Here is a 24718-nt window from a genome sequence, read left to right as displayed (position 1 = left end):
TTTTTTAAATGTTTATATTCTCCTCCCCTTCCCTCTCTCTCCTCTCACCTCTCCTCCCTTCTCCCCTCCCTCCCTCCTCTCCTTCCCCCTCCCTCCCTCTCCTCTCCTATCCTCCCCTCTCCTCTCTTCTCCTCTCTTCTCCTCTCTTCTCCTCCCTCCCTCCCTCTCTCCCTCTCTCCCTCTCCTCTCTCCTCTCTCCTCTCTCCTCTCCTCCCTCACGCTCCTCGCTCCCCCCCCTCTCCTCCCCCCCTCCCTCCCTCCCTCTCCTCCCTCCCCCCCCTCCCTCCCTCCCTCCCTCCCTCTCCTCCCCCCCTCCCTCCCTCCCTCCCTCTCCTCCCTCACCTCTCTCCTCTCCTCCCTCTCCTCTCCTCCCTCCCTCCCTCCCCTCTCTCCTCTCCTCCCTCCCTCTCCTCTCCTCCCTCCCGCTCCTCCCTCCCTCTCCTCTCTAGATAGTCAGCAGACTGGTGATCCAGAACGCCAGTGTATCAGTCATGTATAAATGTTCTGCTAACAACAAAGTGGGTAAAGACCAAAAGCTGATATACTTCTATGTGACCAGTGAGTATTTCAACTTATTTCCTTCTCTAGGTTTAGCATACAAAGTACTGTACAGTAATATGCACTATACTGTATATACATGAATAAGTACTGTACAGTAATATGCACTATACCTTATATACATTAATAAGTACTGTACAGTAATATGCACTATACTGTATATACATTCATAAGTACTGTACAGTAATATGCATTATACTGTATATAGATTAATAAGTACTGTACAGTAATATGCACTATACTGTATATACATTCATAAGTACTGTACAGTAATATGCATTATACTGTATATAGATTAATAAGTACTGTACAGTAATATGCACTATACTGTATATACATGAATAAGTACTGTACAGTAATATGCACTATACTGTATATACATGAATAAGCACTGTACAGTAATATGCACTATACTGTATATAGATTCATAAGTACTGTACAGTAATATGCACTATGCTGTATATATATTAATAAGTATGCATTATACTGTATATACATTAATAAGTACTGTACAGTAATATGCATTATACTGTATATAGATTCATAAGTACTGTACAGTAATATGCATTATACTGTATATACTTTAATAAGTACTGTACAGTAATATGCATTATACTGTATATACTTTAATAAGTACTGTACAGTAATATGCATTATACTGTATATAGATTCATAAGTACTGTACAGTAATATGCATTATACTGTATATACATTAATAAGTACTGTACAGTAATATGCATTATACTGTATATAGATTCATAAGTACTGTACAGTAATATGCATTATACTGTATATACATTAATAAGTACTGTACAGTAATATGCATTATACTGTATATACATGAATAAGTACTGTACAGTAATATACACTATAATGTATATACATTAATAAGTAGATCTGCCGTTTTGTAATAGTAGTACTAGTAGTTTGTGTAGTAGTTTAAAAACAACAACATTTTGAACCATAGAGCCCTCAAAATCATAACAAAAAATCTCTCTAACTTTCCTAATCCCCTCCTCCCTCCCCTCCTCCTCCCTCCCCTCCCTCCCTCCCCTCCTCCTCCCTCCCTCCCTCCCCTCCTCCCTCCCTCCCTCCTCCAGCAATCCCAGAAGGGTTCAGTGTAGAGCTGGGTCCGTCTGAGGAACCTCTGGAGCAGGAGGAGGTGTCGCTAAGCTGCATCGCTGACAACTACACCTACGAACAGCTCACCTGGTACAGACTGGACCCACAGGTAACAGCTCACCTGGTACAGACTGAACCCGCAGGTAACAGCTCACCTGGTACAGACTGGACCCGCAGGTAACAGCTCACCGGGTACAGACTGAACCCGCAGGTAACAGCTCACCTGGTACAGACTGGACCCACAGGTAACAGCTCACCTGGTACAGACTGGACCCGCAGGTAACAGCTCACCTGGTACAGACTGGACCCGCAGGTAACAGCTCACCTGGTACAGACTAGACCCGCAGATAACTGTTTAAATGGTCCAGACTGGACCCGCAGATAACTGTTTAATTGGTACAGACTGGACTCTCTCTGTCTCTCTCTCTCTCTCTACTCCCCCTCTCTCTCTCAATTCAATATCTCTCTCTCTACTCCCCCTCTCTCTCTCTTTCCAATGTGTCAAGTAATTATCTTTTTGTTTTCTCATGATTTGGTTGGGTCTAATTGTGCTGCTGTCCTGGGGCTGTGTGTGTTTGTGTTTGTGAACAGAGCCCCAGGACCAGCTTGCTTAGGGGACTCTTCTCCAGGTTCATCTCTCTGTAGGTGATGGCTTTGTTATGGAAGGTTTGGCAATTGCTTCCTTTTAGGTGGTTGTAGAATTTAACGTCTCTTTTCTGGATTTTGATAATTAGTTGGTATCGGCCTAATTCTGCTCTGCATGCATTATTTGGTGTTCTACGTTGTACACCGAGGATATTTTTGCAGAATTCTGCATGCAGAGTCTCAATTTGGTGTTTGTCCCATTTTGTGAAGTCTTGGTTGGTGAGCAGACCCCAGACCTCACAACCCCAGACCTCACAACCGTAAAGGGCAATGGGCTCTATGACTGTATTTGTCAAGTATTTTTAGCCAAATCCTAATTGGTATGTTGAAATGTATGTTCCTTTTGATGGCATAGAATGCCCTTCTTGCCGTGTCTCTCAGATCGTTCACAGCTTTGTGGAAGTTACCTGTGGCGCTGATGTTTAAGCCGAGGTATGTATAGTTTTTTGTGTGCTCTAGGGCAACAGTGTCTAGATGGAATTTGTATTTGTTGTCCTGGTGACTGGACCTTTTTCGGAACACCATTATTTTGGTCTTACTGAGATTTACTGTCAGGGCCCAGGTCTGACAGAATCTGTGCAGAAGATCTAGTCAAGACTTTTGTCGGGTGCTGAGGTGGGCTGTTCTGCTGGCTTCTCTGTGGGGGTGGCCACCTCTCTAGTGGGTTGTTCTCTGTCACACGCCATCCCCCTCAACCTCTCCTCCAGCAGTCTGATCCTCTCCTCTAGTGCTCTTTCTCATGTTGAAGTTGTCTCACCACTGTCCAGAGTGCAGATATGTCTCTCTCCACCTCCAGCACTCCAGGTCTGGTTAAGGGGGTGTTGTTGTGCTGGACTGTTGTCTGGGTCTGTGCTGACGGAAGTGTAATCACCTGCTGTTCCAGCTCCACCTGCCTTACCTCCAGCTGGGTGAATTTATCCTTCATTTCAATGAGGGAGTGGTAATCTGTGCTGGGAGGTTGACTCTCCGCTGGGGGTTGCTCGTCTGTGGGGTTACATAAAGAAGAGGTCTGGTCTGACCCGCTCGGGGTGGGGGTATCTTTATCAAGGGAGAGCTTCTCCTGCTGGGCTGATTCTTTAATTTGGTGAAAGTCCAGCTGAAACTGTTTGGGGTTACCCTGTACCATTACTGTTCCAAACTTATATTTTAAGTTTATATTAGCTGACTCAGAGTCCTCGTTGTCAAGTATCCTGAGTTTCCACCCCTCGTTAACACCCCCTCTCTTAACAAAGGGGTAGTGTGCTAATATAGCACTGTGCCATGCCAGGGGATGGTTTGTGTGGAAGATAAGGTTGCTGATGTTCCCATTTTTATAATAGTCAGCAAAAAGTGTCTCTTGATTTTCCAAAAGGAGCTTCTTCTTGTGATCTTTTCTTGCCTTCTCATTCTTTACATGCACAGGGTACTGTATTTTAATTACCTCTGAACAGCGGGAGGGAGCTTCTAAGGCCTCTCCATTTGGTTGGAGTAGACTGTTTGACTCTCCTGCCATTGTTGGGCTAAAGGGCTTTGACACCTCTCACTTGACATGTCAGTGCTAGTTGAAGCTGTATCAAGCTTGGCAGAATGATGTTAGAATTCAGTCCTTATAAAGTAATGTCGTGTATTTTTCTTCTTGGCTTTTGGAAATAGAATATAGAATAATACTCCTTGGTAGTTGTGAACCTTCCAGGTGATTCCGTAATTCCGTCCAAAATCAGGTTGTAGGTTTTGAGTTTTGATTTGAAGTGAGGGTTATGTTGTAGAGGGTAGCATCCTGTATGTGTTCTTGACAAAAAAAATCTAAGTTTATCTAACTCTAAATCTATCTTTTTTTAAAGAAAATGCTGAAAAATGCAGGAGCTCATCTGATCATGACCTCTGCTCTGCTCCCTCCCTCCCTCCCTCCCTCCCTCCCTCCCTCCCTCCCTCCCTCCCTCCCTCCCTCCCTCCCTCCCTCCCTCCCTCCCTCCCTCCCTCCCTCCCTCCCTCCCTCCCTCCTTCCCTCCCTCCCTCCCTCCCTCCCTCACTCCTTCCCTCCCTCCAGGCGCTGCAGGATGAGAGTGGTAAACCCCTGGAGCTAGACTGTCGTAGTGTCCACCTGTACGCTGACCGCCTGGATGGACAACTGACCTATCAGGAGCAGTCTAACAGCTGGATCCTGGAGATGACTATAGCTAGCATCACGCTACAGGATGAAGGGAACTATGTCTGTGAGGTTCAGAATAGGAGGAGCCGAGAGAAACATTGTCTACGCAAATACATATCGGTTAAAGGTGAGAGGGAGAGACACACACACACACACACGGAACCAAACAGGGTTCTTCAAAGAGTTCTCCTATGGGGAGAGCCAAGAACCCTTATTGGTTCCAGTAACCATACATCCACACACACCAACAGACACACACAGAGGAACATAGGCCTCACACACCAACATACACACACACTAGTGTGTGTTTAAACCCTTCATCTGAGGGACTAGTGTGTTTAAACCCTTCACACACTAGTCCCTCAGAGGAAGGGTTTGAACACACACTAGTCCCTCAGAGGAAGGGTTTAAACACACACTAGTCCCTCAGAGGAAGGGTTTAAACACACACTAGTCCCTCAGAGGAAGGGTTTGAACACACACTAGTCCCTCAGAGGAAGGGTTTAAACACACACTAGTCCCTCAGAGGAAGGGTTTGAACACACACTAGTCCCTCAGAGGAAGGGTTTAAACACACACTAGTCCCTCAGAGGAAGTGTTTAAACACACACTAGTCCCTCAGAGGAAGGGTTTAAACACACACTAGTCCCTCAGAGGAAGGGTTTAAACACACACTAGTCCCTCAGAGGAAGGGTTTGAACACACACTAGTCCCTCAGAGGAAGGTTTTAAACACACACTAGTCCCTCAGAGGAAGGGTTTAAACACACACTAGTCCCTCAGAGGAAGGGTTTAAACACACACTAGTCCCTCAGAGGAAGGGTTTAAACACACACTAGTCCCTCAGAGGAAGGGTTTGAACACACACTAGTCCCTCAGAGGAAGGGTTTAAACACACACTAGTCCCTCAGAGGAAGGGTTTAAACACACACTAGTCCCTCAGAGGAAGGGTTTAAACACACACTAGTCCCTCAGAGGATAGGCCCAGTCATTAACACACTAATGCTTCATTCATGTCAAGTCCTGACCCTTTAACCTCAGCCCCCCCCCCCCCCACCCCTCCGCCCCCCATCCCTCCCTCCCGCCCATCCCTCCCTCCCGCCCATCTCTCTCTCCTGAGAGACCACAACCGCAGTCTCATCATTTATTCTCTTTGCCCTTCAGTCTGCATGAATAATGGGATCTGTTGAATGGACATAAAGGTGTGAATAAGATGATGGCATTTATGTATTTCTTTCTCCAAGGGGATTTATTGGCATGGGAAACATACATTAACATTGCCCAAGCAAGTGAAATAAACAATAAAACTGAACAGTAAACATTACACTCACAGAAGCTTCAAAAGAATAAAGACATTTCTAATGTCATATTCCGTATATATACAGTGTTGCAAATATTTAAAGTACAAAAGGGAAAATAAATAAACATAAATATGGGTTGTATTTACAATGGTGTTTGTTCTTCACTGGTTGCCCTTTTCTTGTGGCAACAGGTCACAAATCTTGCTGCTGTGTTGGCACACTGTGGGATTTCACCCAGTAGATATGGGAGTTTATCAAAATCGGATTTGTTTTCGAATTTTTTGTGGATCTGTGTAATCTGAGGGAAATATGTGTCTCTAATATGGTCATACATTGGGCCAAGGCTATGCTCACTGAGTCTGTACATAGTCAAAGTTTTCCTTAAGTTTGGGTCAATCACAGTGGTCAGGTATTCTGCCACTGTGTACTCTCTGTTTAGCGCCAAATAGCCTTCTAGTTTGCTCAGTTTTTTTGTTAATTCTTTCCAATGTGTCAAGAAATTATCTTTTTGCTTTCTCATGATTTGGTTGGGTCTAATTGTGCTGTTGTCCTGGGGCTCTGTGGGGTGTGTTTGTGTTTGTGAACAGAGCCCCAGGACCAGCTTGCTTAGGGGACTCTTCTCCAGGTTCATCTCTCTGTAGGTGATGGCTTTGTTATGGAAGGTTTGTGAATCGCTTCCTTTTAGGTGGTTGTACAATTTAACGGCTCTTTTCTGGATTTTGATAATTAGTGGGTATCGGCCTAATTCTGCATTATTTGGTGTTTTAGAATATTTTTGTTCGATTCTGCATGCTGTCTCAATTTGGTGTTTGTCCCATTTTGTGAATTCTTGCTTGGTGAGCGGACCCCAGACCTCACAACCATAAAGGGCAATGGGTTCTAGAACTAATTTAAGTATTTTTAGCCAGATCCTAATTGGTATGTCAAATTTCCTTTTGATGGCATAGAATGCCCTTCTTGCCTTGTCTCTCAGATCGTTCACAGCTTTGTGGAAGTTACCTGTGGCGCTGATGTTTAGGCCAAGGTATGTATCATTTTTCTGTGTGCTCTAGGGCAACGGTGTCTAGATGGAATTTGTATTTGTGGTCCTGGCAGCTGTACCTTTTTTGGAACACCATTATTTTGGTCTTACTGAGATTTACTGTCAGGACCCAGGTCTGTCAGGGCCCAGGTCTGTCATGACCCAGGTCTGTGAGGGCCCAGGTCTGTGAGGGCCCAGGTCTGTCATGACCCAGGTCTGTCAGGGCCCAGGTCTGTCAGGGCCCAGGTCTGTCAGGGCCCAGGTCTGTCAGGGCTGAGGTCTGTCAGGGCCCATGTCTGGCAGGGCCCATGTCTGGCAGGGCCCAGGTCTGGCAGGGCCCATGTCTGGCAGGGCCCAGGTCTGGCAGGGCCCAGGTCTGGCAGGGCCCAGGTCTGACAGAATCTGTGCATAAGATCTAGGTGCTGCTGTAGGCCCTCCTTGGTTGGGGACAGAAGCACCAGATCATCAGCAAACAGTAGACATTTGACTTCAGATTCTAGTAGGATGCTGCAGACTTTTCTAGTGCCCTCACCAATTCGTTGATATATACAGTGCCTTACAAACGTATTCATCCCCCTTGGCGTTTTTCCTATTTTGTTGCGTTACAACCTGTAATTTAAATTGATTTTTATTTGGATTTCATGTAATGGATATACACATGATAGTCAAAATTGGTGAAGTGAAATAACTAACAAAAGATAACTGAAAAGTGGTAAGTGTATTCACCACCTCCACCTGTGTGCAATCTAAGTGTCACATGATCTCAGTATATATATACACACCTGTTCTGAAAGGCCCCAGAGTCTGCAACATCACTAAGCAAGTGGCACCATGAAGAGCAAGGAGCTCTCCAAACAGGTCAGGGACAAAGTTGTGGAGAAATTCAGGGTTAGGTTATAAAAAATATCAGAAATGTTCAAATCCCACGGAGCACCATTAAATCTGTTATTAAACAATGGAAAGAATATGGCACCACAACAAACCTGCCAAGAGAGGGCCTCCCACCAACACTCACAGACCAGGTAAGGAGGGAATTAATCAGAGAGGCAACAAAGAGACCAAAGATAACCCTGAAGGAGCTGCAAAGCTCCACAGCGGAGATTGGAGTATCTGTCCATAGGACCACTTTAAGCCGTACACTCCACAGAGATGGGTTTTATGGAAAAGTGGCCAAGAAAAGCCATTGCTTAAAGAAAAAAAATCAGCAAACACATTTGGTGTTCGTCAAAGGCATGTGGGAGACTCCCCAAACATATGGAAGAAGGTACTCTGGTCAGATGAGACTAAAATGTAGCTTTTTGGCCATTAAGGAAAACGCTATGTCTGGCGCAAACCCAACACCTCTCATCACCCCGAGAACACTATCCCCACATTGAAGCATGATGATGGTGGCATCATGCTGTGGGGATGTTTTTCATCGGCAGGGACTGGGAAACTGGTCAGAATTGAAGGAATGATGGATGGCGCTAAATACAGGGAAATTCTTGAGGGAAACCTGTTTCAGTCTTCCAGAGATTTGAGAGTGGAACGGAGGTTCACCTTCCAGCAGGACAATGACCCTGCGCATACTGCTAAAGCAAGACATGAATGAAGAAACATATAATTGTCTTGGAATAGCCTGGTCAAAGCCCAGACCTCAATCCATGTGGTATGACGCAAGCTCTCTGAACCACCCATCACGGATCCGGGTATAATTGTCATCAGCAATGCTGAATAGCATAGCGCCACAGTCAAATAATATTACTAGAAAATATGGTGGTAGCAGGGTGGGAGTCTTATCGTGGTAGCAGGGTGGAGGTAACCACTTGTACGTTGGGGACAGTCGAAGAAGCTTTTTCAATCACTCCCTTTAGTGCTGTGGCCACCCTTTCCTGCTGTGTTCTCAGGTCATTTGTTCCTGTGTGTATGATTATGTTGCTGGGTAGTTGGTCCTCAGACAGAGGGTCTAGGGCGCACTGGGTGTTTGTACACCAGAGTTTAGACATACTGTGCTTGGGTAAAAGTTGATTTACTTGTATATATTTCCCATTTGAGTCCATAAAGAGCACAATCTCTCTCTCTCTCTCTCTCCCTCTCTCCCTCCCTCCCTCCCTACCTCCCTACCTACCTACCTACCTACCACTCCTCCAGCTCTAGAAGCTCCCTGGTACAGACACAACCCGGCCAATCAAACATTGAACGTCAGTGAGTCTCTCCTAATGGAGTGTGATGTAGTGGGAACTCCTTCACCACACCTCTCCTGGTTCAAAGACAACCAGCCCCTGCACCAAATGTCAGGTAGGTACACACACACACACACACACACACACACAAAGGGAAGCACACAAAGACACAAACAAGGGGATGCACACAAAGGCACACAGACACATGCAGACATGCACACACACACACACACACCGTATATGCCGTGCCATCTCCCACAGGATAAGCTAACATCAGCTGGTATACACACACACCTGTTGCTGAAGACATGAGTCATCAGCTTCCACAGTGTGTCTCTGAGGTATTAGAGGTCAAGAGGGGGTTGGATTGAGTGACAGTTTGGCAGGACTACAGACAGCTGGGACTCAACTTTGGAGACATTAAATTCATGACATGTGGAGAGAATGAGAGATGGGTTGATTGAGAGGTAGATGAAAGAGAGGGAGGAAGGGGAGGGAGAGGAGGGGAGGGGAGGGGAAGGGGAGTGAGGGAGTGAGTGAGTGAGTGAGTGAGTGAGTGAGTGAGTGAGGGAGTGAGTGAGGGAGTGAGTGAGGGAGGGAGGGAGGGAGGGAGGGAGGGAGGGAGGGAGGGAGGGAGGGAGGGAGGGAGGGAGGGAGGGAGGGAGGGAGGGAGGGAGGGAGGGAGGGAGGGAGGGAGGGAGGATTGGCGGGGCTGGGCTGACAGGAGGATCAATCTGAGTAGCTGTCAGGTTAGCAGACAAGCATGGCTTGTTGTGTGTGTGTGTGTGTGTGTGTGTGTGTGTGTGTGTGTGTGTGTGTGTGTGTGTGTGTGTGTGTGTTTTACCAGAGTGGTGTGTGAGCGCAAGCGCATGCCTATGTGTGTGTTTGTGTCAGTGATTGACAGCTGTGTGTGTGTGTGTGTGTGTGTGTGTGTGTGTGTGTAGGACTGCAGCTACAGGACGCCAACAGGACTTTGAGTATCCAGCGTGTCAGAGAAGAGGACGCCGGTCTCTACACCTGCACCGCCTGTAATCAGAGGGGCTGCGCACACTCCTCCGCTGCCGTCACAGTGCTGGGTGAGACAGGAACACACACACACACACACACCTGTGTCCACACCTTCATCTGTCTCCAACAATAGCTTCCTTCTATTTTCCTCTCTTCTCTTCTTCTCTTCTTCTCTTCTTCCTCCTGTTTGTCTGTATAGCACTTTGTGACATCGGCTGATTTAAAAAGGGCTTCATAAATACATTTGTATGATTGATTGACATCAAAAAATCTTTAATAAAGTTTATTGGTCGCATCCACTGTTTTAGCAGGTGTTGTAGCGGGTTCAGCGAAATGCTTCATGAAATTGAAAAGACTTATACAGTAATACATGATTCAGGTGATTGTTCAATGGGCTAGCTGGTGATTAATGATTCAGGTTATTGTTCAATGGGCTAGCTGGTGATTAATGATTCAGGTTATTGTTCAATGGGCTAGCTGGTGATTAATGATTCAGGTTATTATTCAATGGGCTAGCTGGTGATACATGATTCAGGTTATTGTTCAATGGGCTAGTTGGTGATACATGATTCAGGTTATTGTTCAATGGGCTAGCTGGTGCTTAATGATTCAGGTTATTGTTCAATGGGCTAGCTGGTGATTAATGATTCAGGTTATTGTTCAATGGGCTAGCTGGTGATTAATGATTCAGGTTATTGTTCAATGGGCTAGCTGGTGCTTAATGATTCAGGTTATTGTTCAATGGGCTAGCTGGTGATTAATGATTCAGGTTATTGTTCAATGGGCTAGCTGGTGCTTAATGATTCAGGTTATTGTTCAATGGGCTAGCTGGTGATTAATGATTCAGGTTATTGTTCAATGGGCTAGCTGGTGATTAATGATTCAGGTTATTGTTCAATGGGCTAGCTGGTGCTTAATGATTCAGGTTATTGTTCAATGGGCTAGCTGGTGATTAATGATTCAGGTTATTGTTCAATGGGCTAGCTGGTGATTAATGATTCAGGTTATTATTCAATGGGCTAGCTGGTGATACATGATTCAGGTTATTGTTCAATGGGCTAGTTGGTGATACATGATTCCGGTTATTGTTCAATGGGCTAGCTGGTGATTAATGATTCAGGTTATTGTTCAATGGGCTAGCTGGTGATTAATGATTCAGGTTATTGTTCAATGGGCTAGCTGGTGCTTAATGATTCAGGTTATTGTTCAATGGGCTAGCTGGTGATTAATGATTCAGGTTATTGTTCAATGGGCTAGCTGGTGATTAATGATTCAGGTTATTATTCAATGGGCTAGCTGGTGATACATGATTCAGGTTATTGTTCAATGGGCTAGTTGGTGATACATGATTCAGGTTATTGTTCAATGGGCTAGCTGGTGATTAATGATTCAGGTTATTGTTCAATGGGCTAGCTGGTGATTAATGATTCAGGTTATTGTTCAATGGGCTAGCTGGTGATTAATGATTCAGGTTATTGTTCAATGGGCTAGCTGGTGATACATGATTCAGGTTATTGTTCAATGGGCTAGCTGGTGATTAATGATTCAGGTTATTGTTCAATGGGATAGCTGGTGATACATGATTCAGGTTATTGTTCAATGGGCTAGCTGGTGATTAATGATTCAGGTTATTGTTCAATGGGCTAGCTGGTGATTAATGATTCAGGTTATTGTTCAATGGGCTAGCTGGTGATACATGATTCAGGTTATTGTTCAATGGGCTAGCTGGTGATACATGATTCAGGTTATTGTTCAATGGGCTAGCTGGTGCTTAATGATTCAGGTTATTGTTCAATGGGCTAGCTGGTGATTAATGATTCAGGTTATTATTCAATGGGCTAGCTGGTGATACATGATTCAGGTTATTGTTCAATGGGCTAGCTGGTGATTAATGATTCAGGTTATTGTTCAATGGGCTAGCTGGTGATTAATGATTAAGGTTATTGTTCAATGGGCTAGCTGGTGATTAATGATTCAGGTTATTGTTCAATGGGCTAGCTGGTGATTAATGATTCAGGTTATTGTTCAATGGGCTAGCTGGTGATTAATGATTCAGGTTATTGTTCAATGGGCTAGCTGGTGATTAATGATTCAGGTTATTGTTCAATGGGCTAGCTGGTGATTAATGATTCAGGTTATTGTTCAATGGGCTAGCTGGTGATTAATGATTCAGGTTATTGTTCAATGGGCTAGCTGGTGATACATGATTCAGGTTATTGTTCAATGGGCTAGCTGGTGATTAATGATTCAGGTTATTGTTCAATGGGATAGCTGGTGATACATGATTCAGGTTATTGTTCAATGGGCTAGCTGGTGATTAATGATTCAGGTTATTGTTCAATGGGCTAGCTGGTGATTAATGATTCAGGTTATTGTTCAATGGGCTAGCTGGTGATTAATGATTCAGGTTATTGTTCAATGGGCTAGCTGTTGTTGTTGTTGTTTATCTCACCAGGCTCCAGTGACAGGGCTGATGTTGTTGTTGTTGTTTTCCCCTCTATTTTCCAGTGACAGGGCTAGTGTTGTTGTTGTTGTTGTTGTTGTTTATCTCACCAGGTTCCAGTGACAGGGCTGATGTTGTTGTTGTTGTTGTTTATCCCATGTTCCAGTGACAGGGCTGATGTTGTTGTTGTTGTTGTTTATATCACCAGGTTCCAGTGACAGGGCTAGTGTTGTTGTTTATATCATCAGGTTCCAGTGACAGGGCTAATGTTGTTCTTGTTGTTTATCTCACCAGGTTCCAGTGATAGGGCTAATGTTGTTGTTGTTTATCCCAGGTTCCAGTGACAGGGCTAATGTTGTTGTTGTTTATCTCACCAGGCTCCAGTGACAGGGTTAATGTTGTTGTTGTTTATCTCACCAGGCTCCAGTGACAGGGCTAATGTTGTTGTTTATATCACCAGGTTCCAGTGACAGGGCTAATGTTGTTGTTTACATCACCAGGTTCCAGTGACAGGGCTAATGTTGTTGTTGTTTATCTCACCAGGTTCCAGTGACAGGGCTAATGTTGTTGTTGTTTATATCACCAGGTTCCAGTGACAGGGCTAATGTTGTGGTTGTTTATTTCACCAGGTTCTAGTGACAGGGCTGATGTTGTTGTTGTTTATCTCACCAGGTTCCAGTGACAGGGCTAATGTTGTTGTTGTTTATCTCACCAGGTTCTAGTGACAGGGCTAATGTTGTTGTTTATCCCAGGTTCCAGTGACAGGGCTAATGTTGTTGTTTATCTCACCAGGTTCTAGTGACAGGGCTAATGTTGTTGTTGTTTATCCCAGGTTCCAGTGACAGGGCTAATGTTGTTGTTTATCTCACCAGGTTCTAGTGACAGGGCTAATGTTGTTGTTGTTTATCCCAGGTTCCAGTGACAGGGCTAATGTTGTTGTTGTTTATCTCACCAGGTTCTAGTGACAGGGCTAATGTTGTTGTTGTTTATCTCACCAGTTTCCAGTGACAGGGCTAACGTTGTTGTTGTTTATCTCACCAGGTTCTAGTGACAGGGCTAATGTTGTTGTTGTTTATCCCAGGTTCCAGTGACAGGGCTAATGTTGTTGTTGTTTATTTCACCAGGTTCTAGTGACAGGGCTAATGTTGTTGTTGTTTATCTCACCAGGTTCTAGTGACAGGGCTAACTTGGAGATCATGATTCTGATCGGGACGGGTGTCATCGCTGTGTTCTTCTGGGCTCTACTCATTCTCATCTTCTGCAACGTCAAACGGGTCAGAACACACACACACTGCCCCGTGACTCCCTATGCTTGTCTCTCTGTTCAAAAACATAATGTATCTCTTCCAATCAGAGTGGCTGTGACACGGTGAACTCTGACCTCACCTCTCTACCATCTCCCTCAGCTCTTTAGACACATGGGGAATGGAGTCAAGGTTCAAATACCGCAAGTCTCTAAATGAAACATCAAAGTCAGCGTGTCTAGGCGCTAACAGATACCTGTGCTTTGATGTCAGAGATACAGAAACACAGGGTTGCACCAACTGTTTCCAGAGTCTTTCTCCCAATCTTTCTCCCAAGAGTAAATCAACATTGCTAAAGCTATATTGACTCATTATGGATTTGTACATGTTATTTCTAGTCTGCTTTCCTCTCTGCTAGCTAACTCTCCTAGCTAACTCTCCTAGCTAGCTAACTCTCCTAGCTAACTCTGCTAGCTAACTCTCCTAGCTAACTCTGCTAGCTAACTCTCCTAGCTAACTGGGTCGTTGCTGAGCAACTGATCATATCTGATATTGTTTATTGGCCCAAATATCAATGTCCATGTTTCACTGAGCCTCTTCTCACTCTCTGTCTCTCACTCTCTGCCTCTCACTCTCTGCCTCTCACTCTCTGCCTCTCACTCTCTGCCTCTCACTCTCTGCCTCTCACTCTCTGCCTCTCACTCTCTGCCTCTCACTCTCTGCCTCTCACTCTCTGCCTCTCACGCTCTGCCTCTCACGCTCTGTCTCTCACGCTCTGCCTCTCACGCTCTGCCTCTCACTCTCTGCCTCTCACTCTCTGCCTCTCACTCTCTGCCTCTCACTCTCTGCCTCTCACTCTCTGCCTTTCACCCTCTGTCTCTCACTCTCTGTCTCTCACTCCAGGTGAACCCAGCAGATATAAAGACAGGCTATCTGTCCATCATAATGGACCCAGGGGAGGTTCCTCTGGGTGAGCAGTTTGAATACCTCCCCTACGACTCCTCCCAGTGGGAGATATCTATGGACAAACTACAACTAGGTAAGGGAGGGAGGGAGGGGGTAGTTGGAGGGAGGGAGGGAGGGAGGGAGGGAGGGAGGGAGGGAGGGAGGGAGGGAGGGAGGGAGGGAGGGAGGGAGGGAGGGAGGGAGGGAGGGAGGGAGGGAGGGAGCACATGGATTGAAAGAATAAACAGACTGAAGAATGAATGGATGAAGGAATGTGTGTGCAAAAATAATCAACCAAACTAATGAACATCTGGTTTCCTCTGTTCCTGTTGAATGGGACCCCAGACTGCTACTGATGATGATGACACACACACAGTCTGGAGGGGCAGCGTCTGGTCCCGTCCAGACTGATGGATGATAACGCTGTTGTTTGTCCCTGTGGTCATTGGAATTACAATCCTATTACATTCTAACTTTTTTATGTATACATTTACATTTTCCTCATTAAATAGGCAGATGTTGCTGTCCGGACTTTAGGATTAGTGGGAGCTATATCACACCGTCTTCACAATTACAATCTCTCTCTCTCTCTCTCTCTGTCTTTCTTTTTTTCTCTCTCTCTCTGTGTCTCTCTCTGTGTGTCTCTGTGTCTCTCTCTCTCTGTGTCTCTCTCTGTGTGTCTCTGTGTCTCTCTCTCTCTGTGTCTCTCTCTCTCTCTTTCTGTGTCTCTCTGTGTCTCTGTGTGTCTCTCTGTGTCTCTGTGTGTCTCTCTGTGTCTCTCTGTGTCTATGTGTGTCTCTCTGTGTCTATGTGTGTCTCTCTGTGTCTATGTGTCTATGTGTCTCTGTCTGTCTGTCTGTCTGTCTGTCTGTTCTGTCTGTCTGTCTGTCTGTCTGTCTGTCTGTCTGTCTGTCTGTCTGTCTGTCTGTCTGTCTGTCTGTCTGTCGTCTGTCTGTCTGTCTGTCTGTCTGTCTGTCTGTCTGTCTGTCTGTCTGTCTGTCCTGTCTGTCTGTCTGTCTGTCTGTCTGTCTGTCTGTCTGTCTGTCTGTCTGTCTGTCTGTCTGTCTGTCTGTCTGTCTGTCTGGTCTGTCTGTCTGTCTGTCTGTCTGTCTGTCTGTCTGTCTGTCTGTCTGTCTGTCTGTCTGTCGTCTGTCTGTCTGTCTGTTGTCTGTCTGTGTCTGTTCTGTCTGTCTGTCTGTCTGTCTGTCTGTCTGTCTGTCTGTCGTCTGTCTGTCTGTCTGTCTGTCTGTCTGTCTGTCTGTCTTGTCTGTCTGTCTGTCTGTCTGTCTGTCTGTCTGTCTGTCTGTCTGTCTGTCTGTCTGTCTGTCTGTCTGTCTGTCTGTCTGTCTGTCTGTCTGTCTGTCTGTCTGTCTGTCTGTCTGTCTGTCTGTCTGTCTGTCTGTCTGTCTGTCTGTCTGTCTGTCTGTCTGTCTGTCTGTCTGTCTGTCTGTCTGTCTGTCTGTCTGTCTGTCTGTCTGTCTGTCTGTCTGTCTGTCTGTCTGTCTGTCTGTCTGTCTGTCTGTCTGTCTGTCTGTCTGTCTGTCTGTCTGTCTGTCTGTCTGTCTGTCTGTCTGTCTGTCTGTCTGTCTGTCTGTCTGTCTGTCTGTCTGTCTGTCTGTCTGTCTGTCTGTCTGTCTGTCTGTCTGTCTGTCTGTCTGTCTGTCTGTCTGTCTGTCTGTCTGTCTGTCTGTCTGTCTGTCTGTCTGTCTGTCTGTCTGTCTGTCTGTCTGTCTGTCTGTCTGTCTGTCTGTCTGTCTGTCTGTCTGTCTGTCTGTCTGTCTGTCTGTCTGTCTGTCTGTCTGTCTGTCTGTCTGTCTGTCTGTCTGTCTGTCTGTCTGTCTGTCTGTCTGTCTGTCTGTCTGTCTGTCTGTCTGTCTGTCTGTCTGTCTGTCTGTCTGTCTGTCTGTCTGTCTGTCTGTCTGTCTGTCTGTCTGTCTGTCTGTCTGTCTGTCTGTCTGTCTGTCGTCTGTCTGTCTGTCTGTCTGTCTGTCTGTCTGTCTGTCTGTCTGTCTGTCTGTCTGTCTGTCTGTCTGTCTGTCTGTCTGTCTGTCTGTCTGTCTGTCTGTCTGTCTGTCTGTCTGTCTGTCTGTCTGTCTGTCTGTCTGTCTGTCTGTCTGTCTGTCTGTCTGTCTGTCTGTCTGTCTGTCTGTCTGTCTGTCTGTCTGTCTGTCTGTCTGTCTGTCTGTCTGTCTGTCTGTCTGTCTGTCTGTCTGTCTGTCTGTCTGTCTGTCTGTCTGTCTGTCTGTCTGTTCTGTCTGTCTGTCTGTCTGTCTGTCTGTCTGTCTGTCTGTCTGTCTGTTCTGTCTGTCTGTCTTCTGTCTGTCTTTTCTCTTCTCTCTCTCTCCCTCAGGGAAGGTGTTGGGTCATGGAGCGTTTGGGAAGGTCATCGAGGCCTCCATCTTTGGCATCAGCCAGAACAACAGCCTGGACACTGTGGCGGTGAAGATGCTGAAAGGTGTGTGTGCCCCTCTGTGTGTGTGTGTGTGTGTGTGTGTGTGTCCTGACCTCGTCTCTCCCTGTCTTCTGTTCCAGAGGGAGCGTGTGCCAGTGACCACAAGGCTCTGATGTCAGAGCTGAAGATCCTGATCCACATTGGGAACCATCTTAACGTGGTCAACCTCCTGGGGGCATGCACCAACCCAGCGCCCCCCTCATGGTGGTGGTGGAGTACTGCAAGTATGGGAACCTGTCCAACTACCTGAGAGCCAAGAGAGAGTTCTTCCTACCTTACAGGGTAAGACCTAATGCTAACCACTAACCCGTAACCCCTAACCCCTAACCTGTCCAACTACCTGAGAGCCAAGAGAGAGTTCTTCCTACCTTACAGGGTAAGACCTAATGCTAACCACTAACCCGTAACCCCTAACCCTTAACCCCTAACCTGTCCAACTACCTGAGAGCCAAGAGAGAGTTCTTCCTACCTTACAGGGTAAGAGCTGACCTCTAACCCCTAACCTGTCCAACTACCTGAGAACCAAGAGAGAGTTATTCCTACCTTACAGGGTAAGACCTAACCCTAACCCCTAATCTCTAACCCCTAACCTGTCCAACTACCTGAGAGCCAAGAGAGTTCTTCCTACCTTACAGGGTAAGACCTAACCCTAACCCCTAATCTCTAACCCCTAACCCCTAACCTCTAACCCCTAACCTGTCCAACTACCTGAGAGCCAAGAGAGAGTTCTTCCTACCTTACAGGGTAAGACCTAATGCTAACCTCTAACCCTTAACCCCTAACCCTTAATCCCTAACCTGTCCAACTACCTGAGAGCCAAGAGAGAGTTATTCCTACCTTCCATTCAAATGTATTTATATAGCCCTTCGTACATCAGCTGATATCTCAAAGTGCTGTACAGAAACCCAGCCTAAAACCCCAAACAGCAAGCAATGCAGGTGTAGAAGCACGGGGGCTAGGAAAAACTCCCTAGAAAGGCCAAAACCTAGGAAGAAACCTAGAGAGGAACCAGTCTATGAGGGGTGGAGATTATAACAGAACATGGCCAAGATGTTCAAATGTTCATAAATGACCAGCATGGTCAAATAATAATAATCACAGTAGTTGTCTAGGGTGCAGCAAGTCAGCACATCAGGTGCTGAACAGTTGAAACTGGAGCAGCAGCACGGCCAGGTGGACTGGGGACAGCAAGGAGTCATCATGTCAGGTAGTCCTGAGGCATGGCCCTAGGGCTCAGGTCCTCCGAGAGAGAGAAAGAAAGAGAGAATTAGAGAGAGCACACTTAAATTCACACAGGACACCGGATAAGACAGGAGAAGTACTCCAGATATAACAAACTGACCCTAGCCCCCCGACACATAAACTACTGCAGCATAAATACTGGAGGCTGAGACAGGAGGGGTCAGGAGACACTATGGCCCCATCCGATGATACCCCCGGACATGGTGAAACAGGAAGGATATAACCCCACCCACTTTGCCAAAGCACAGCCCCCACAACACTAGAGGGGTCTCTTCAATCGCCAACTTACCATCCTGAGACAAGGCTGAGCAACCCAAGGGGGGGCGCCAACCCAGACAGGATGACCACATGACCACAGGATGACCACATCAGTGAATCAACCCACTCAGGTGACGCACCCCTTCCAGGGACGGCATGAGAGAGCCCCAGTAAGCCAGTGACTCAGCCCCTGTAATAGGGTTAGAGGCAGAGAATCCCAGTGGAAAGAGGGGAACCGGCCAGGCAGAGACAGCAAGGGCGGTTCGTTGCTCCAGAGCCTTTCCGTTCACCTTCCCACTCCTGGGCCAGACTACACTCAATCATATGATCCACTGAAGAGATGAGTCTAAAGTAAAGACTTAAAGGTTGAGACCGAGTTTACGTCTCTGACATGGCTAGGCAGACCATTCCATACAAATGGAGCTCTATAAGAGAAAGCCCTGCCTCCAGCTGTTTGCTTAGAAATTCTAGGGACAATTAGGAGGCCTGCATCATGTGACCGTAGCGTACATGTAGGTATGTACGGCAGGACCAAATCAGAGAGATAGGTAGGAGCAAACCCATGTAATGCTTTGTAGGTTAGCAGTAAAACCTTGAAATCAGCCCTTGTCTTAACAGGAAGCCAGTGTAGGGAGGCTAGCACTATGATATGATAAGAAAAATTGGTTATAGTCAGGAATCTAGCAGCCGTATTTAGCACTAACTGAAGTTTATTTAGTGCTTTATCCGGGTAGCCGGAAAGTAGAGCATTGCAGTAGTCTAACCTAGAAGTAACAAAAGCATGGATTAATATTTCTGCATCATTTTTGGACAGAAAGTATCTGATTTTTGCAATGTTACGTAGATGGTTAAAAGCTGTCCTTGAAATGGTCTTGATATGTTCTTCAAAAGAGAGATCAGGGTCCAGAGTAACGCCGAGGTCCTTCACAGTTTTATTTGAGACGACTGTACAACCATTAAGATTAATTGTCATATTCAACAGAAGATCTCTTTGTTTCTTGGGACCTAGAACAAGCATCTCTGTTTTGTCCGAGTTTAAAAGTAGAATGTTTGCATCCACTTCCTTATGTCTGAAACACAGGCTTCCAGCGAGGGCAATTTTGGGGCTTCACCATGTTTCATTGAAATGTACAGCTGTGTGTCATCCACATAGCAGTGAAAGTTAACATTATGTTTTCGAATTACATCCCCAAGAGGTAAAATATATAGTGAAAACAATAGTGGTCCTAAAACATAACCTTGAGGAACACCGAAATTTACAGTTGATTTGTCAGAGGACAAACCAATATCTTTCTGACAGATAAGATCTAAACCAGGCCAGAACTTGTCTGTGGAGACCAATTTGGGTTTCCAATCTCTCCAAAATAATGTGGTGATCGATGGTATCAAAAGCAGCACTAAGGTCAAGGAGCACAAGGACAGATGCAGAGCCTCTGATGCCATTAAAAGGTCCTTTACCACCTTCACATGTGCTGTCTCAATATTATGATGGGGTCTAACACCAGACTGAAGCATTTCGTATACATTGTTTGTCTTCGGGAAGGCTGATCAACAGCTTTTTCAAAAAAAATTGAGAGGAAGGGGAAATTCGATATAGGCAGATCGTTTTTTTATATTTTCTGGGACATGGTTTGGCTTTTTCAAGAGAGGCTTTATTACTGCCACTTTTAGTGAGTTTGGTACACATCCGGTGGATAGAGAGCCGTTTATTATGTTCAACATAGGAGGGCCAAGCACAGGAAGCAGCTCTTTCAGTAGTTTAGTTGGAATAGGGTCCAGTATGCAGCTTGAAGGTTTAGAGACCATGATTATTTTCATCATTGTATCAAGAGATATAATACTAAAACACTTGAGTGTCTCTCTTGATCCTAGGTCCTGGCAGAGTTGTGCAGACTCAGGACAACTGAGCTTTGAAGGCATATGCAGATTTAAAGAGGAGTCCGTAATTTGCTTTCTAATAATCGTGATACTTTCCTCAAAGAAGTTATTACTGCTGAAGTGAATGCCATCTCTCTTGGGGAATGCTGCTTTTTAGTTTGCTTTGCGACCGTATCAAAGAGAAATGTACCTTACAGGGTAAGACCTAACCCTAACTCTAACCTTTAACCCCTAATCTCTAACCCTAACTCTAACCTTTAACCCCTAACCCCTAATCTCTAACCCTAACTCTAACCTTTAACCCCTAACCCCTAATCTCTAACCCTAACTCTAATCTTTAACCCCTAACCTCTAACCCTAACTCTAATCTTTAACCCCTAATCTCTAACCCTAACTCTAACCTTTAACCCCTAACCCCTAATCTCTAACCCTAACTCTAATCTTTAACCCCTAACCCCTAATCTCTAACCCTAACTCTAACCTTTAACCCCTAACCCCTAATCTCTAACCCTAACTCTAACCTTTAACCCCTAATCTCTAACCCTAACTCTAATCTTTAACCCCTAACCCCTAATCTCTAACCCTAACTCTAATCTTTAACCCCTAACCCCTAATCTCTAACCCTAACTCTAACCTTTAACCCCTAACCCCTAATCTCTAACCCTAACTCTAATCTTTAACCCCTAACCCCTAATCTCTAACCCTAACTCTAACCTTTAGCCCCTAACCCCTAATCTCTAACCCTAACTCTAACCTTTAACCCCTAACCCCTAATCTCTAACCCTAACCTGTCCAACAACCTGAGAGCCAAGAGAGAGTTCTTCCTACTTTACAGGGTAAGACCTAACCCTAACTCTAACCCCTAATCTCTAACCCCTAACCCCTAACCTGTCCAACTACCTGAGAGCCAAGAGAGAGTTCTTCCTACTTTACAGGGTAATACCTAACCCTAACCCTAACCCCTAATCTCTAACCCCTAACCCCTAACCTGTCCAACTACCTGAGAGCCAAGAGAGAGTTCTTCCTACTTTACAGGGTAAGACCTAACCCTAACTCTAACCCCTAATCTCTAACCCCTAACCTCTAACCCCTAACCTCTAACCCCTAACCTGTCCAACTACCTGAGAGCCAAGAGAGAGTTCTTCCTACCTAGTTAGTTGCTGACTCATGGAGTGTAATCTACTGACACTATGGATGTCTTGTTATTTGGGCCCTTGTTGGGTATCAGGCCTTGAATATATGATTGACATAACATAACTGTTTTATCAGGGTGACACTAGGAGACAATTACATACAACATTTACACATGGTTGGGTTGAATTGAGAAAACAATCAGAGAGGTGAATGGAATGTGATGGTGAGTGTTTACTATGGCAGGGTTTGTGAACGGGCTGTTGTGGCTCAAAGGCTCTCTTCCTGTGATACAATGGCTGTTGAAATATACCAAGTCCAGGATTCAGGCTCTCTTCCTGTGATACAATGGCTGTTGAAATATACCAAGTCCAGGATTCAGGCTCTCTTTACAGGCTCTCTTCCTGTGATACAATGGCTGTTGAAATATACCAAGTCCAGGATTCAGGCTCTCTTTACAGGCTCTCTTCCTGTGATACAATGGCTGTTGAAATATACCAAGTCCAGGGTTCAATCCAATAGCACTTTGTCCGCAATGCATGTTTTAAAGGCAATGTCCCACGTTCACTGAGATCACATTCGTGGTGAACCCTGCATGTGTCCACTCGATCGGAAATTACCTTTAAATGGCACAAAGTTTAATGATGAAGTGCGATTGGATTAAATCCTGGCCAATGTGTAGATGGTAACCTGCATGATGTACCTGTGTGTTCCTCAGGACCGCTCCCCTAAGACTCAGAGCCAGGTGAGACGCATGATAGAGGCGGGACAAGTGGAGCAGAGGGCCCGCCTCCCACCTTCCCCGTCCTCCTCCTCTATTGGCAGCCTCCAGAATCAGTCACCCAGCAAGTCCAATCAGAAGAGCCACTCTCCTGCTGTGGAGAAAAGTGAGTAGTGTGAATTGTTGTATTGGCTGAATCCTAACTTCAGACTGACATAAATAATTTCTTCATGTCAATGGGATTTGGTGCTGAAAGTTCAGTCTTGACCTTTTGACTGAAGAGCTCCATCTGAGACTCAAGAATATAGAACTAAGACAAGTTATAGCTGAGTTAAATTCTCTCTCTCTCTCTCTCTCTCTCTCTCTCTCTCTCTCTCTCTCTCTCTCTCTCTCTCTCTCTCTCTCTCTCTCTCTCTCTCTCTCTCTCTCTCTCTCTCTCTCTCTCTCTCTCTCTCTCTCTCTCTCTCTCTCTCTCTCTCTCTCTCTCTCTCTCTCTCTCTCTCTCTCTCTCTCTCTCTCTCTCTCTCTCTCTCTCTCTCTCTCTTCCCTCCCTCCCTCCCCTCCCCCCCTCACTCACTCATTCACTCCCTCTCTTCCTTCCTTCCTCCACCCCCCCACCTTCCCTCCCTCACTCACTCACTCACCTCACTTCCTCCACCTCCCCCCCTCCCTCCACCTTCCCTCTCCCCTCCCTCCACCTCCCCCCTCCGTCCCTCCACCTTCCCTCCCCCCTCCCTCCCTTCCTCCCTCCACCTTCCCTCCCCCCTCCCTCCCTTCCTCCCTCACTCCCTCCCTCCAGTAGAAGACCTATGGAAGACTCCTCTCACTATAGAAGATCTGATTTGCTATAGTTTCCAGGTGGCCAGGGGAATGGAGTTCCTGGCCTCACGAAAGGTATTTCCCCAGCATCCACACACCCATCGTCCCAGAAGACTTCTCCTTAAAAACCCATCACCCTAGAAGATTTCTCCTTAAAACTAGAAACCACAAAGAGATTATAGAGAACAAGCTGTGTAATATATAAAATACATACTGTACCAGGCCAGTTTCCCAGAACTACATGAACCACACATGGTGTGGTATAAGGCTCTGGACTAAAGTAGTGCACTACACCATATTGATCTCCCTAGAAACCACAGAGATTCTAGAGACCAGTCTGACGGGCGTGGGAGGAGGGAGGATGGGGAGGAAGAGGGAGGAGGAAGGAGGAAGAGGAGGAGGGAGGTGTAATGCTATAATAACACATTCTGGGCTTGTTTCTCAGACACAGATTAAGCCTAAAAACATGTTGAGGAGAGATACTGAAACTTTTTATTTTTAATAAGGACTGTAGGTAATACCCAGTCTACTGCTGTCTCTCACTAAGGACTGTAGGTAATACCCAGTCTACTGCGTCTCTCACTAAGGACTGTAGGTAATACCCAGTCTACTGCTGTCTCTCACTAAGGACTGTAGGTAATACCCAGTCTACTGCTGTCTCTCACTAAGGACTGTAGGTAATACCCAGTCTACTGCTGTCTCTCACTAAGGACTGTAGGTAATATCCAGTCTACTGCTGTCTCTCACTAAGGACTGTAGGTAATATCCAGTCTACTGCTGTCTCTCACTAAGGACTGTAGGTAATACCCAGTCTACTGCTGTCTCTCACTAAGGACTATAGGTAATACCCAGTCTACTGCTGTCTCTCACTAAGGACTGTAGGTAATATCCAGTCTACTGCTGTCTCTCAATAAGGACTGTAGGTAATATCCAGTCTACTGCTGTCTCTCACTAAGGACTGTAGGTAATACCCAGTCTACTGCTGTCTATCACTAAGGACTGTCGGTAATAACCAGTCTACTGCTGTCTCTCACTAAGGACTGTAGGTAATACCCAGTCTACTGCTGTCTCTCACTAAGGACTGTAGGTAATACCCAGTCTACTGCTGTCTCTCACTAAGGACTGTAGGTAATATCCAGTCTACTGCTGTCTCTCACTAAGGACTGTAGGTAATATCCAGTGTACTGCTGTCTCTCACTAAGGACTGTAGGTAATATCCAGTCTACTGCTGTCTCTCACTAAGGACTGTAGGTAATAACCAGTCTACTGCTGTCTCTCACTAAGGACTGTAGGTAATATCCAGTCTACTGCTGTCTCTCACTAAGGACTATAGGTAATATCCAGTCTACTTCTGTCTCTCACTAAGGACTGTAGGTAATATCCAGTCTACTGCTGTCTCTCACTAAGGACTGTAGGTAAACCCAGTCTACTGCTGTCTCTCACTAAGGACTGTAGGTAATATCCAGTCTACTGCTGTCTCTCACTAAGGACTGTAGGTAATACCCAGTCTACTGCTGTCTCTCACTAAGGACTGTAGGTAATATCCAGTCTACTGCTGTCTCTCACTAAGGACTGTAGGTAATATCCAGTCTACTGCTGTCTCTCACTAAGGACTGTAGGTAATACCCAGTCTACTGCTGT

The 24718-nt window shown here is 45.8% G+C and overlaps 1 protein-coding gene across 1 annotated transcript in view; it reads left to right on the top strand.

Annotated features, from left to right (window-relative positions):
• The window catches only part of LOC109887301 (vascular endothelial growth factor receptor 3-like), a 225244-nt gene that overhangs the window by 170957 nt on the left and 29569 nt on the right, over positions 1-24718 (top strand). Inside the window, 13 exon segments of the mRNA XM_031797269.1 lie at positions 450-558; positions 1659-1789; positions 4352-4580; positions 8905-9051; positions 9881-10012; positions 13555-13661; positions 14535-14670; positions 16927-17031; positions 17109-17210; positions 17213-17310; positions 17716-17772; positions 22256-22424; positions 23058-23152. Coding sequence (XP_031653129.1) covers positions 450-558; positions 1659-1789; positions 4352-4580; positions 8905-9051; positions 9881-10012; positions 13555-13661; positions 14535-14670; positions 16927-17031; positions 17109-17210; positions 17213-17310; positions 17716-17772; positions 22256-22424; positions 23058-23152 — 1617 coding nt within the window.

The sequence above is a fragment of the Oncorhynchus kisutch genome, linkage group LG19 (assembly GCF_002021735.2).
Source record: "Oncorhynchus kisutch isolate 150728-3 linkage group LG19, Okis_V2, whole genome shotgun sequence".
NCBI lineage: Eukaryota > Metazoa > Chordata > Actinopteri > Salmoniformes > Salmonidae > Oncorhynchus > Oncorhynchus kisutch.
The sequence above is the reverse complement of the archived record's forward strand: the minus strand, read 5'-3'. Positions and strand labels throughout refer to the sequence as shown.